We start from the raw sequence: 15,675 nt of genomic DNA, 5'->3' as shown, positions 1-15,675 counted from the left end.
AGGGGTTTAAAACAAAATTCTTGTTTACATTCTATCCAAAGTTGTCCCACAAATAAAATAATTGAGCATTTAGTACTTTTTGTTATATTAACCACTATAAAAGCAACTACACAGAAAATATATTTTATATTATTTAACATTATTTATAAAAATGGCTGAACAATTTGAATCCAAAGCATTTTAAGAAATTATACAACTCTTCAGAATATTTTAAGTTTATATTCATGCCTTGTTGCAATTCTTATTACAATCCTTTAAGAAGGGCATTATTATCCTCAGCTTAAGATGGGAAACTGTGCCTTGTACAAAACCTTATATTTTGGAAAAAAATCTATTTCTAAATGCAATTTCTTAGATACCACACTATTTATATTTCACTTGAAAGCAAGTGCCATTTTGCACTATATTTAACTCCAGTACATGAATACTGGAAGAATCTCCTTTTTTTTGTATACAGTATATAATAGATGTAATAATGGTAACAACATTTTAGATGAGCAGTTATATATGGAAGTTTAAAATGTTTCAGTTTTTAAAAGAAAAATACACCGTTACAGCACAATTCTGTCTTCTTTTCCACACAATTGCAATGAGTTAGGAAAATACTCTCAAGCCATTTTGCTGGTAGAAAAAAATGTCAGAAGGGAAAGTCGGCTATTGGAAAATCCTCAGTATAGTTCTTCCATTAGTACAGTTTTTTGTGATTGAAATCCAAAACTATACTGATTCCAAAGGACAGGTACAAGGTAGGTCCTGTTCACTTATGTAACAAAGTTTGTGTGTATTTTTGTGTATGTGTATATATGGGTATGCACGTGCAGTCTGTCTGTCTTATCCCTTGGTCAAGAGACAAGTCAGCAAGGCTCTTGTCTTCTCGTCTTGTCCTAGTTGCGATGTTCTACCTGGTGCTCTTAAAGCAATAGCTCAGTAACATATAATATGCATTCTCTACTAACTCTGTTATGAACTAGATATAAACTAGAAATACTTTAAAATGTGATTAAAATTTTTGAAATGACTAATGATAAACATGTAATTATAGCAGTCTTGGTTCCTCCGAAGATACATTTTCAGCATCACAGTGACTTTTGTCCTATTTATCAAAAGATTAAACTGATTGAAAAAAAAGAACAGTAAGGAAGAAAAGTGGGAGGGGGGAAAACAGGCAGATAAAAAGAGGAAGGAATGCCTTGGAACTAAAAATAGAGGATATTTCTGTGGCAACAATGAGCAGCACATTCACTTGCCTTTATCAATGGAATAAGTTATTGTTGCTATGGAGGAGGAAAGACGTTTATTGATAGGTGACTCCATTTGCTTTGGCAGATTCATTGTAGAAACTGAAAGTTTGTCACATGCTGCAGAGAAATGCATTGAAGAGATTTATATTCATTCCGCAATGCTAAACATTTTGTTACCATGGATCTTTAGAATGGGTCAGGACAAAGAATGAAGCACATCTGTCTGGCCATATTATAAGCTTTACTTTAAGGTTTTCTCCTTAAAAAAAAAATCAACATTTCAATTTAAATTTAGTTCATTTGGATTCTTATCTGTTTTTTGAAACCTGCCTACGCAAAACCTATCAATTTAACAATTAATAAATATTATTTCAAAACACTGATATATTTAATCAATTAATTAATATACTCTATTGGTTACATCTTAACACTTATACAGTGTCTAGTGAAAATTTTTTAACAACGCTTCTTATTCTGAATTCCCCACTTTAAACCCAATCATATACCTTCCTAGAACAAATTTTCATTCCATGGAACTCCCCATCTTTGATGAGTCTAAAAGTTAATACATATTGTAAAGTTATTTATCTAATCCCCCCAAATCAAGCTCATATTTATACAGCTTCTGCTTCTTAATCATACTGCTATGGCTCATGATTTTATTCTTAGTTATAAAACTCCTACGTTTCTCTATCATTGTTAAAAACAGTTCCAAAAGTGAGAATGTTGGAAACAATGTGAATCCCTTCATGTATGACATATTTTGAAATAAATCATTACTTCACATTGGTGTCTTTTCTATATTCTGTGACACACAGACACTGAACACATACACTGTGCTATGTACAGACATGACCTTGGAAGAATGTGATTCTGAATTCTGCTGAAATCTATATAAAATAGGCCTGTCTGATTAGAGATCCATATTCATGTATCTATTAGCAAAAGTAAGATTAATGGCTGTCATTGGGTACAGCTCTACTTCCTCTTTTAATGTATGGAAAATTGCTCTGATACGCCATAGGAAAAGACAAAATGAACAAATGTATCTTCCGCTCCTATGTGTATGTTATTAAGCAGAGGCAACCTTCTACATAAAAACACATGCAAATTAATTTTAATAATTAAGCTAAATACATAATTGAAAGACAATTTGAGCTATAAGTGAACTATTTGTACCTGGACATTTAAATATATTAAGTTTTAATATACTTAGTATACATGCGAGGCAGCAAAATAAGATATTGTTGTTCTTATTTCTACTGCTTCAAAATAACATTAGTGCTTATATATATATACTGTGTAATTGAAATATTTTCAGTAAGTTGTTTTTCTACTTATTTTTCATCTGTAGTCTCATATATGATACATGAACACACACGTGGACCCCACAGGTGGACAAAGGAGATGAACAGGTCAAATGCTAATGGAAAATTTTTTTGAAATATCAGTGATGCTGAAATGCTGAGTATGTTTCACCTCAATATGACAGAACTGACAAATACAGTGAGGTGCTTATGTGCAATTCACCAAGCCCTCCTGCTGCACAATTTCCATTTATTTTAATGGGATATGTAAATGAAAAAAGGGCAACAATAGCACTTGGGAGAATTGGCCCTGAATTTCCAATAAGAATGCTGTTATAGATGTAATTGAAATAACAGAGAACACAGCCATTAAGGGAAGGACAAGATTAGTGGATATGTTATAGTGATAAACAACACAATGGCACTGGGAGTTTCTCAAATACCATTGTAGGGTTCAGCAGCAACAATTGAAACCACAGGGTCTGGAAGAAGAGTGTTGACAGCTAAACCTAGAAGGGGTGGGGCATTTTCTGATTCACCTACATCACAGAAAGAAAGAAAAAAACCAGAGCAAAAAAGATGACAATTACATCAAGCTTGAAAACCCAATAATACAAGAATGTTAATGGTGTATGTTTACAGAAATATTACTAGACTATCCTCATGATGCCTAGCATGTCTACTTTTACAATAAAATATTAATACAAAATCATTTAATTTTGATAAGGGTTAGACTAATCAGGCACTGTTTATAATTAAAGAAAATATTTTATCAAAACTTACTGGAAAAAGCTGATGAATTAAAAATATCAGTTTTTTCAAAAATCATAAAAAGCAGAATATGATGGATGGTTTAATTTAAGCAAATGCTTAGCCAATGCTATTCATTTTTTGCTGAAAATATTGCACAGTCATGAAGAACTCCCCTGAGCTTTTATGAGCATCTGGAATTAAAAAAATACCTGCTGCAAAATTATACAAAGCTGATGGCTAGTGATATTAACATGATTTATTTCTATTGCATTTATTTCTTTTCTAATATTATCTGCACTGATGCTCTGGCATACCTAACTTTTAAGAAAGAATCAAAATGTAAAACGTAATAAGCCATAGAAAATACTTCATGAATGATGCCCTTGACTCTTTCTCATACTCTATAGTATTCTATACAGAGGAGGAATTCTGCAGCTTTCTTTTCAACTCAAGTATTTCAGTTTAAAATCTGCAATGCAGCCAGTCAGTCTCACCTACCATCTCTGTCGCCTGAGCCTGAAGCCAGTCCTCCTCCCCACGACCACCTCTTCTGTTTCTGCTCTAGCTGCTGACTTCGTTCCTTGGAGCGCCGCATCATTGCTTCTAATCGTTCCTATAAACAATTCATGCAATGTCATGGTGTTTTGTTTTGTTTTTAAATCAGCCCTCATCTAAAAAGCATATTTAAATAAACGATTGATTCTGACAGTACATATATTTAACATTTTTATTATCAGCACTGCTAAAAGAAATTAGGATTTGCATCATATCCACTCACCTCTGAATATAAATATCCTTTGTCTGCAGTTACTCTTAAGGTTGCTACAGAGGCTGAAGTTAGTAATACAAGTTAGATCACCTCCAGCATCTGTCTCTGCTGGCAGTACTGCTACTGCGTGACTGTCTGGACTTAATTTGTTTAAGAATAATGCATGAGAAGTGGTCACTCTGTCATCTCAGCAGAGCTATGCTTTTTCCTTTCAATGTACAAACTTGATTACTGTAATTCTCTCCAATCTCACAAAGATTTCCTTATTTTAATCAGTTTCAATATTTAAGAACAAAATCCAAAATGCAACTAAAAATATTATTTCTAGTTATTCTTATTATCTCTCTACTAAATAAATTCCTATTAAACTGGATAGGTTGGGGATAAAAACATTCTACCCTTTTGTTTCACCAATTTTCTTCATATTTTTTATATTATCCCACTGAGCATAATGCACAGTCATCTTCCTGTTCCCCATTTCCCCAAATCCATTTCCCAAACTTGATTGCATTCTGGGATGTGATAGATTAGATTAGATTAGATTATTTTAGATTAGATAGACAGACAGACAGACAAAGAGGTAGATGTGTATATATGTGTGTGGAATGGAATAGGAATAAGAATAGAATAGAATAGAATTTGGAAGGGACCTTGGAGGTCTTCTAGTCCAGCCCCCTGCTCAAGCAGGAGAACCTATATCGTTTCAGACAAGTGACTATCTAATCCAGGGGTGTCAAATTGAAGGCCCGTGGGCTGAATCTGGTCCATGGGGTACTTAGATCTGACCTGCGAGGCTAGCCTGGAAATATCAAAGGACTGACCCACTGTGCCTCTGCCGGCCAAAATAGCCCCTGGTAAGGCCATGCACAGCCTGTTTTGGGCCAGCAGACTGCTGAAGGAGGCCAAAACCACACCATGGGGTGCCGTAGGTAGGCTGTTTTTGGCTGGCACAGAGCTGCAGGATGCCATGGATTTATTTTGTGGATAAATCTACTCAGATATGATGTTGAGCACCATTCATTTGCATCCATATAAATAGAGGTTACCAATACAGATCTCAACAATCATAATGTTTTCTTTTTATACTAACTAACATTATGAACCCAGGGCATCTGTTCATTTATCTTTGTAATAGCTTCACACCAACTCCTGTTCATACAAAAATATACAAAAAAAATTCCCACAGGGGACTATTAAGGCTTCAAGAAAGTGGCTAAGCCCAAGGGTATTTTCAAGTCTTTAAGGAAAGGTCCTGATTAATGGTGGAGAATCTTTACTGATCCTAAAAAGATAATATATGTAATAATACACATATCTATCTTTAAACTGCCACAAGACTGTTGTCTGGCTGGCTGCTATGCCTATGTGTGGGTAAATTGCCCCCCCCCCAAAAAAAAATGATGAGTTGATTGACATCCCAAACTCCACTGAGAAAATTTCAATGATGGGTGTCATTTAACACTGGTTTCCTGGGTGAGATCTGAAGTAGAAGTGACCTTTGACTATTCTATTACAAAAAAAAAAGTGGAGGGCAGGAGTGTTTAATTGAGTGATAAAGCATGATCTAAGCCTGATTCCCGAACAATAATTTACACATTCAGGTGGAGAATGAAGAAGTCTATATTACACCAGTATAATTTCTTTGTATATTTTTATGTTGGGTTAACAGGAATCAGTTTTCAATTTTCAAGTATCAATTTAATACTTTAAATTCTGAACAAGAATTAGTCAGAAACACTGGTTGTGACGAGTCTTATTTTGATGAATAAGATAAATTAAAGTTAACCTTTTAAAAAAAATAAGAATACAGCCCAAACTGGAAAACTTCAAGTATCTGAATTTAAAGTCACAACTACCTGCAATGTGAAGACAAAAAACACAAAGCAGATAATGGAAAATGTTATATCTTCACAAAGCCTGACTGTTTCTGTATTACATCTCTTAAGAAGAAACCTTATCCTAGACATTTAGCAATATATTGTGATGATTTTGTTGCATTGTACAATGTTCTTCTTTACAATGGATATCTGGAATAAAATATTAATGTTTTCAAAGAACTCTATTACATTAAAAATGGGAGGGTCACCTAAAATATTCTACATAGAGTTAGTTAATATTTCAAAGAACAGATTCAACAGGGAAAAGGAAATTTGAGCTGATATTGCCCAAGCAGCAACGAAGAGTATACAATTTTGTTATTTGTAGATGGAGAAATATTTCTGTCTGCCAGAAATAAGGCAGACAGATTAATACATAAAGAAGACAAACAAGGAGATATGGATGAATTAAAGAGTAATGAACTGTTTTGTTTAAAAGTATTTCAAGGTTCCAAATGTTAATTTATAATTCAGCCTAGTAAGTATAAATGTAATACCCTGGATGTTGTTTGTCTTAACTCACATTAGGCTTTTGAACATCTCTGTTCCTACAATATTATGCACATATTCAGATCTGCTCTTATATCAGAGTCAAGGCCCCATAGCAGCTGGGAATTCTACATGTCTTTTAATGTCTACATTATAGAATTGAGACTATTTATGCCAGAAAGTAAATCTGCCTTTGTCTGGAATAGCTGTTTTGAATGCAAAGGGGGAAAAGTGCATCATGAGCCTGTGTCGAACGCCCACCATGGCCATGCCCATCCCAGCCCTCCAAGGTAAAACACAACTCTGATGTGGCCCTCAATGAAATCAACTTTGACACCTTTGGCTCTAATCTCTTCTTAAAAACATCTGGTGATGGAGCACTCACAATTTCTGAAGACAAGCTGTTCCACATGTTAATTGTCCTCACTATTAGGAAGTTTCTCCTTAATTCCAGGTTGCTTCTCTCTTTGATTAGTTTCCAATCATTGTTTCTTATCCTGCTCTCTGGTGCTTTGGAGAATAATTTGACCCCCTCTTCTTTGTGGCAGCCCCTGAAATACTTGAATGTTGCTATCATCGCACTCCAATTCTTCTTTTCTTTAGACTAGCCAGACCCAAAACTTGCAGCCATTCTTCATATGGTTTAGTCTACAGGCCTTCAATCATCTTAATTGTTCTTCTCTGAACTTTTTCCAAAGTCTCAACATCTTTTTTGTCAGAGATGGCATTCAGCTGGTTTGGACCAGTTCAGACATACCGGTAATGTAAATTTTGAGTAGTTTGGAGAACTGGGAAATACCACCTCTGGCTGGCCCAGCCCACCTGCCCCCACCCTTGCCCTTTCCTGCCCTAAATAAGGCTAAATTCTCCTGATTTTTAGCTCAGCTGATTTGTGCATCAGAGAGTATTGCCGTGTCTCAGCTGATCTAAAAAAGCAGCTCACCTCACCAACGCTGATACTGAGGGTGGTCTTTGAGTGCTGCACTGCACCTGTGTGAAGCGCGCTCTCATAGAACCAATCACAACTTGCCTCCACGCCTTGCCTCCTCGGCTCACCAAAGGTAAGCAATGCATGCTGCTGCACTGCTTTCTGGATAGGACTTAGAGGACCCAATGCGGTGGCTGACAGCTGCTAAATTGCAGTCTGCTCTCCGAGCAAGAGCAGCAGCGGAGAGAAGCAGCCACTGCCCTGGAGAGCAGAGATGGAGTGGAGCAGGCCTCGAAATGCTGCTCTGTCAAGCCTTGCAGAAGCTGTGCGCACGCGCATGCGTGCACAGTCACATTTTCAGCAACCATGGTAGGTTAATTTGAAACCACCACTGTTTTTTGTAGTATGGTGACCAAAACTGGTTGCAGTATTCCAGATGTGGTCTTTATTAGGGTTTTGTAAAGCAGCACTAATACTTCATGTGATCTTGAGTCTATGCCTCTGTTTATACAACCCAGGATTGTGTTAGTTTTTTTGGCTGCTGCTGTACAGTGCTGGCTCATATTCAAATGATCATCCACTAAGACTCCAAGGCCCCTCTCACAATTACTGTTTTTGAGCCATGTCTCACCATGTTTCTCCACATTAAAATTCATTTTGTTGAATAGGGCCCTTTTTTCACATTTGTCAAGATCTTTTTGGATCCCGAGTTTGTCTTCTGGGATGTTGGCTGTTCCTGCCAGTTTCATATCATCTGCAAATTTGTCGAGTTTCCCTTCTATTCCCTCATCTAATTATAAAAATATTGAAGAGTACTGGGCCTAAGACAGAGCCTTGTGATACCCCATTGCTTAGTTCTTTCCATATAGATGTAGTACCAATAAGGACTAGTTGTTGAGTACTGTTTTTCAGCCATCTACAAATCCATCTGGTTGTGATGTTGTCTATTCCACATTTTCGAGCTTACCAAGAAGTAGATTGTGGTCTACTTTGTCACATGCCTTACTGAAATCTAAGTATACTATGTCCACAGCATTTCGCTGGTCTACTAATTTAGTGACTTTGTCAAACAATCCAGATTAGAAATTCAGATTAACAAAGTTGGAAGGGACCTTGGAGGTCATCTAGTACAACCCCTCACCCAAGCAGGAGACTCTACACCATTTCTAACAAATGGCAGTCTCTTCTTGTAAGGCTTCATTGATGAAGTTCCCAGAACTTCCGAAACGTAAATCACCGAACTGGTAGTTACACCAGTCGGATCCCATCCCTGTCAGACAGGTGTTCTCTTACTATTTTTTGGTTTATTTTAACTTTAATTTCTTAACTTTACAGTTATGTTTTTGGTAGGCTGGGCTATAGTTTCTTTTTGCATGAAGACCAATGCAAAGAATGAGTTAAGCAGTTCTGCTGTCTCTTTGTTGCCTGTTACTTCTTTGCCATCTTCTCTCTTTAGTGGATGGACTGTTTTCTTGATTTTTTTCTTGTTATTTATATTTTGGAAGAAACTTTTTTTTATTACCTTTGCCTTTTGTTGCAAGTCTTTGTTCATTCTGAGCCTTTGCTATCCTGACTTCGTCTTTGCAGATTCTGGCTATTAGTTGTGTGTCCCTCTTTCCATTTTTTGTACTTGTCCTTTTTGTCTTTCAGTTTGTCAGTGAGATCTCTGTGCAGCCATGCTGGTTTCTCCTTGGATTTCTTGTTTATCTTTTGCAGTGGTATTGTGCTAGACTGTGGTTTTATGATCATATTTTTCAGAGTTTCCCAAGATTCTTGTTTTCTCCTTCAGGATTTTCACCCAAGGAATCTTTCTCAAGTTCTCTCTGAGCTTGTTAAAATCAACTCTTTTAAAGTCTGCGACTCTAGTATCATTATAGAGCCTTGGTGGCGCTGTGGTTGGAGTGCAGTACTGCAAGCTACTCCTACTGCAATTTGGCAGATTGAACCCCACCAGGCTCAAGGTTGACTCAGCCTTCCATCCTTTCAAGGTGGGTAAAATCAGGACCCAAATTGTTAGGGGCAACATGCTGACTCTGTAAACCACTTAGCGAGGGCTGTAAAGCACTATAAAGTAGTATATAAGTCTAAGTGCTTTTACTATTGCTAGTGTTCCATTGCTTATCTTTGTGCTATGTTGAATTCTAGTATGACATGGTCACTCTCACCCAAGGTTCCTGCACTTTCAACTCCCTCTATCACTTCTTCTCTGTTTGTAAGAATTAAGTCCAGTATGGCTATCCCTCTAGTTTCCTTCTCTACCTTTTGAATGATATAGTTGTCAACTAGATTGGTTAAGAATCTTGTTTGATCTCCCAGTTGATAACTGGATAGTTAAAAGTCTCCCATTATTACTGTGATAAGCTTCCTATATACATTTGTTAACTGGTTGGCAAAGAGTTCATCTATTTCTTCTGATTGTTTGGGTGGCCTGTAATATACACCAATGGCAATGTCATTTTTTCCCTTTTATATTGACCCATATACATTCTGGAGGGCTTTCATCTTTGATCATGTGCATTTCTGTAGATATGTAGTGATCTCTGTGAACCACATCTCTCCGTCTATTATTGTATTGTGGCATCCTCGATAGGGCTAGAAAATTCCTTCTCCCAGAAATATATTTCAGGGTGAAGTGGAAGCATTTAAAATACTGTGCTATACATTTACCCATATTTATTTAGTATATGGCATGTGTTAGCCAGGGATCACTGAGGTTGCTGGCTGGCTCTGTGAAACAATTTTTTTCAGGCGGTGTTATCTTTACCGCGGGACACCTGAATGCCAGTAGGTGATGGGGGGGCTCCTTTCTTGTCCCTCCGCAGTTTATTCACTCATGAGAATCGAACCACCGAGCTGCTGACCTCAGCGGTGGGAAGCCTAGTGTCTTACCACATGAGCCACTGTTGCCCTGACATTAATTGTTAGATATTTACATAAGGACCTCTGATTGGTTGGTCCGCAGTGGCAGGAAATTAAAGACCCATCACTAGTTGTAGCTGTATCAGCTCCACTGTAAAAGGAGCTACCACGACTGCTGTTCTTTGTTCTGAACAATGCAATAAACAGGAGTAAACAATCAGAGCCTCCCGCATTTTCTCTTGCCCATGATTTAACACTGGCAACGAAGGTGGGATTATGAGAGAAGCAGAGCAATGTGGCTAACTAGCCGATCAAAGAACACAACATGGCCGGAAATAATACGCCACCTGCACAGTTTGACCCAACGACTGAGGATTGTGAATCCTATGTCAATCGATTCCAGATGTTCCTGGAAAGCTGTGACCTGAGGTATATTATGGAACAGAAGAAACAAGCCATCTTCCTCATGCATTGCGGCCCCACTGTATTCAAAATGGCTAAAACTCTCGCTGCCCTGAGCGACGTAAAAACAATGGCCTGGACAGATTTAGGGAGACTTCTGAGGGCCCATGACAGTCCCCCAGTATCTAGTTTAGTTAAAAGACAAAAGTTCTTCCAGAGAGACCAGAAGGAAGGAGAGAGTATCATTGATTTTGTCGTGAGCCTGAGGAACATTGCCATAGCATGTGAGTTCCTGAACGTGGAGAAAGCAATGAGGGATCGCGTAGTCCAAGGACTCAGGGATATGACACTTAGGAGCCGCCTCCTAACAAAACCAAAAATAATACTAAAGGAAGCCATCGAAGAAGCATCAGCAGTAGAAGCGTCTGTATTGTGTGGGGATCATAATTCCGGACATTTTAAGGGACGATATAATGGAAATGTTGCATGCAGGGCACCCGGAGATGGTTAAAATGAAATCCCTAGCAAGGAGCTATGTGTGGTGGCCAGGAATGGATAAAGAAATAGAGGCCTGGGTATCCGCCTGCTGGGTTTGTCAGAAAACCGACCAGCACTCCCCATAGTGCCTATCCATGAGTGGGAAACACCCAGGGGACCCTGGTCAAGGATACATGTCGATTTCGCAGGGCCAGTAAAGGGACACACATTTTTTTATTATAGTGGACACATATTCTAAATGGCTGGAAGTCAGTATTATGCAGTCCACAACGACAGACGCAGTCATAAGGACCCTAAGGAAACTTTTTGCAACACACGGCCTTCTGGATTTAATAGTATCTGACAATGGGCCTCAATTCACAGCCACACACTTTGAAGGATTCCTAGCACAAAATGAAATACAACATGCCCTCTCGGCACCTGGACATCCATCATCGAATGGACTTGCAGAACGCATGGTCCGGCATACGAAAGAAACACTTCAGAAATATAAATTGAAATTGGAACCCGATATTTTGTTTCGAAGTTAGATCATTATTATTTTCCTTTAAGAAGAAGTTCAGTTCTTCTTTCAGTTTGTTAGTATATTCTTCTTCTTTTATTAAATGAGTGTTAAGAGTCCATCTTTTCTTTGGTTTTCTTCTACCTCTCCAGGTTATTTGAATTGGGTTGTGGTCAGCCCAGTCATTTGGTAAGATTTCGCTATCTTTAATTTCATTAATTAAATCACCGTTTATCCAAGCCATATCTATTCTTGTCCAAATTTTGTGTGGGTTAGAATAATAAGTAAACTGTTCTTTTTGGGGGTTTAATTTTCTCCAGATATCTACCAGATTCATTTCATTCATCATATCCTTACATGGCTTAGAGAATTCTCTATTTCCTTTTTTGTTCTTACTCCTGTTACTATGATCCTTCCGGTAGTCAGCAATAGAGTTAAAATTGCCAATCAGGAAAATATTGCCATTTTCAAAATCTATTATTTTTTGGTGGAGATGTTTAAAAAATTTACCTTGATCATCATTTGGGGCATAGATTACTACCAGTAAAAATGTAATGCCATTAATCGAGATTTGTACCACCAGAGTTCTTCCTTCAGGGTCCGCCCAGATTAACTCCGCATTTAAGTCATCTCTCACATAGATTGCAATACCTTTCTTTTTGTGTTTATCTGCTGGTGCTGTAAATAATTTTCCCAGTTTCGGACAATCTAGGAATTTCTCCTCACTTTTCCTAATGTGTGTTTCTTGTATGCAAATTATATCAACGTTTTGTTTTATTAGTTTGGTTAGAATCCTTTTCCTTTTAGCTCTTGAATTTAGGCCGTTAATATTAATGGAAAGAATTTTCCTTCCTTCGTCCATTTACTTAAGTCTGCCTCACTTTTTGTCTCGTAACTATACGGCTCTCTTCTTGTGGTTGATATGGGGTTGTTTCTTCTCTTTCTTGTTGTAAGTTGTCTTTCCCTTGAGTTTGGACAGATCTTTCTTCTTTGTTCCTATGGCGGTTACGATCTTCCTGCATGTTCCTTTGGGTTTCCTCCCTAGTGTGTTGATCCACCGTGGTTGTTAGCTGTTCTAGGAAGTCTTGTGCTTGTTCTATTGAATCTATTTTAATTTTTCTTCCCTTCCACGATATTAGCATCCCTTCTGGGATTAGCCATTTGAATGAGATTTCGTTTTTATTTAAGTAATTGGCTAAAAATTTATATTCTTGCCTTATGGCCCTCACTTTTCTTGGAATCTGCTTAAGAACTATGATCTCTTTGCCCTTATATAATATTCTCTCATCTCTGGCCTTTCTAAGTATTAGGTCTCTCACGCATCTTCTTGAAAAGCGGATATGGATCTCCCTTGGGCAATTGTGACGCCTTGCGTAACTGGTGTTCACCCTATAGATTTCATCGAATTCTTTGAGTAAGTCATCTTTCTCTTTTTCAACTAGTTCAGCCAACAAACCTGCCATTAATTGCTATAGTTCTTCATTTTTGGATTCCTCCACGTTTTGGAACCTTAGGTATGCAGCTGCTCTGTCCATCTCAAGTTGGACCAAGGAATCTTCCATTTCTCTATTAACATTTTTAAAGTCTTCCTCAGTCCTTTCTAGGTTCCTCTCCGCTTGTTCTGTCCTCCTCTCTATTTCTTTTATTTTTAATTCAGTTCTTTCCATGGCCAATTGCATTGTCCCAACCTTATCTTCAACTCTCTGTATATCTGCTCTCATCTCCTCTTTTAATTTACCCATTTCTTCCTTCAGTTCGCTAATATCGGCTCTGGTCTCATTGTGATTCCTAATCATAATCTCCTGCATTCTAGACATTGATTCTTGCAGGGATAATAATGTCGCTTGTAGATTGGCATTAGTGACAGACGGTTGTTTTTCTCCTGTCAAGGTCTCTTCTATAGTTTTCTGCGTTGTTGGGGAGGCAGTTGCCAGAGTTGTCACCAAGGTCTGGGTGTTCTTCCTTCCCGTTTTCAGGGCCGTGGTTGTTGTGGAAGTCATCTCTGATAAGATTTGTTTTTGCAATTGGACAATGTTAAGAATATTATCCCAAATCACCATTCGATGTAATAGCCCTTTAAGTGTGATTACAAGTCTATTTGCTAAGCTTACACACCAAGTTATTTTAGATCTCTTTCTTCAGCCCAATCTGTCATTTAGGCAAGTTAAATTCCAATTCAATAAAGTGTTATCAGATACTATACAATACTATACAATAGATGCTATACAATAGAATGTAATCAAATATTATGTATTATGTATTATTCTCTATATTAAGTTCATATACCAGGGTTAATTGTATTTTACCCCTAATAAATCATTACCATATCAAATCAAACTTGTTTAAAGCAAACAACCAACTCTAGAATTTCTCACTCTATATATACCTTTGTCCTATAATGTATATTAATATTTAAGGTTCCAATTCATCTGAGACAACCCTATTTAACAGACCTTAAAATTTTTGTATATCCAAGAGAGTCTAATCAGTAAACCCTAATAACTATAACAAGCAGTTTGCCTTTATACTTGTATTTATAACTATTATAGAAAGAAAGGAAAGACCAAGAAAGAAAGGGAGAGAGAGAAAGAGTGCAGGAGGAAAAGGGTCTTTTCAATTTTGGGGAATCACTAGGCACGTATCTGTGGGATTAGTTCCATAGAAAAACAAGTCTGAGTTAGGGCTGGCATTTTAGTCTTATAGTCTTTCCTCCTGGGTGCATCAAGGGAGCAGGGGGAGGAAGTGCTGACTAATTGCTGTCAGCACTTAGCGATCAGTCTTTGCCAGGCTTCCGTCTGTCTCTTCCTTCTTCTTCTTCCCTCTTCTTCTTCCCTTCTGCCAGCAATTGTCAGTCCACAGTCACTTTGGGCGTCCGCCTCAGATCGATCACTTTAGAAATCAGTTTTGTAGGCAATGATGCTAAAAGGAAAGGACCTTACGTATAAAAGTCAGTGCGTTGCTATCTCGCTCTCTACCGCTCGCTCTGCCCTCCTTCGCAGCTATAATCCTCTCCTAGTCTTCTAGTCTTCTCAGGTGCTGATCCCAGATGGCAATCCACTCCCGAGCTTCTTAAATTTCCCACCGCCTTTTTCTCTCCTCGGCAATCTCCTTCCAAACGCTCCAATCCACACTTTCACTTTAAATGTCGAGCCATTCTATCCGCATTTATCCCCCTTTCACTTTTCAAACTGCTTTTCTAGCCGCTTGTCTCCAGCTTCCCCCACTGTTACTCACAATGAAACAGGGAGAGTCAGACCGATCTCTCTCACGGCTTTTGTAGTCCTTCTGCCCTTTTCTGCTCAGATCCTTCAGGCTGTCACTTTTTGCTTCGTCAGTTCAGTGACAGACCGGACTTTGGAGCCGCCATTAGCTGGCAGCTGGCTCAATCGCGCTGGTCTCAGAGGCTCTTCCTTCGTTGCTGGGGAGTTGGCTTCCCCCAAACAGCAACCCGGGGGGTCCTCTATTCTGACACGAAGCTCTACGGGTTTCGTGTATCCACTGGGGATCCCTCCAAACGTGAGAAGAGGTGTTCAAAAGCCACAGCTGGGCTTCTCCACCTCTGGACGTCCCTGTCCTGCCACCAGAAGTCATTTATAAGAGGAATAACTATCTCCTACAATGCTATGAGAAATAAAAGAAAGTATGCCCAACAAAGTAACCTACAACAAGAAATTAAGAATTTAGAAACCCAACTACAAAAGAACCCCAAAAACCAAAGAATACAGAACCAGTTAACAACAATTAAACACAAACTAAATTTACTGGAACAAGAAAAATTGGAGATTAGTCTGAAAATGACTAAACAAATCTACTTTGAGCATGCAAACAAGCCAGGGAGATGGTTAGCCCACAAACTTAAGAAAACGAAAGAAAAAAGATTGATACACCAATTAATGGACGAGGGGGGCAATATGCAAGAGGAGATAGAGAAGAAAAAAGAGATCACTTTTAAATACTTTGGGAAATTATACAAAAAAGAAGAAGTCTGTGAGGATAAAATAATGAAATACCTGGAGGAAGCGAATGATAAAGCAATTGGAGAGGAAGAGA

General features: G+C 38.0%; 1 protein-coding gene across 18 annotated transcripts in view; it reads right to left on the bottom strand.

Moving 5' to 3' along the window:
• MAP7D2 (MAP7 domain containing 2) overlaps positions 1-15,675 on the bottom strand; it is an 81,001-nt gene that overhangs the window by 34,819 nt on the left and 30,507 nt on the right. For 9 of the 18 annotated variants that reach the window (XM_087938210.1, XM_087938211.1, XM_087938212.1 and 6 more), the window contains 3 exons: positions 3,800-3,914; positions 2,992-3,087; positions 1,248-1,358 (listed from right to left, as the gene is read on the bottom strand). In XM_087938210.1, coding sequence (XP_087794336.1) covers positions 1,248-1,358; positions 2,992-3,087; positions 3,800-3,914 — 322 coding nt within the window. Of the gene's footprint in view, positions 1-1,247; positions 1,359-2,991; positions 3,088-3,799; positions 3,915-4,079; positions 4,168-15,675 lie in introns of those variants that run through there. The other 9 variants (XM_026714313.2, XM_026714314.2, XM_087938213.1 and 6 more) reach the window with 3 other exon arrangements.

The sequence above is a fragment of the Pseudonaja textilis genome, chromosome 8, assembly GCF_049901715.1.
Source record: "Pseudonaja textilis isolate UNSWEBS1 chromosome 8, rPseTex1.2, whole genome shotgun sequence".
Lineage (NCBI taxonomy): Eukaryota > Metazoa > Chordata > Lepidosauria > Squamata > Elapidae > Pseudonaja > Pseudonaja textilis.
Note: the sequence above shows the minus strand (reverse complement) of the source record. Positions and strands in the feature narration are given on the sequence as shown.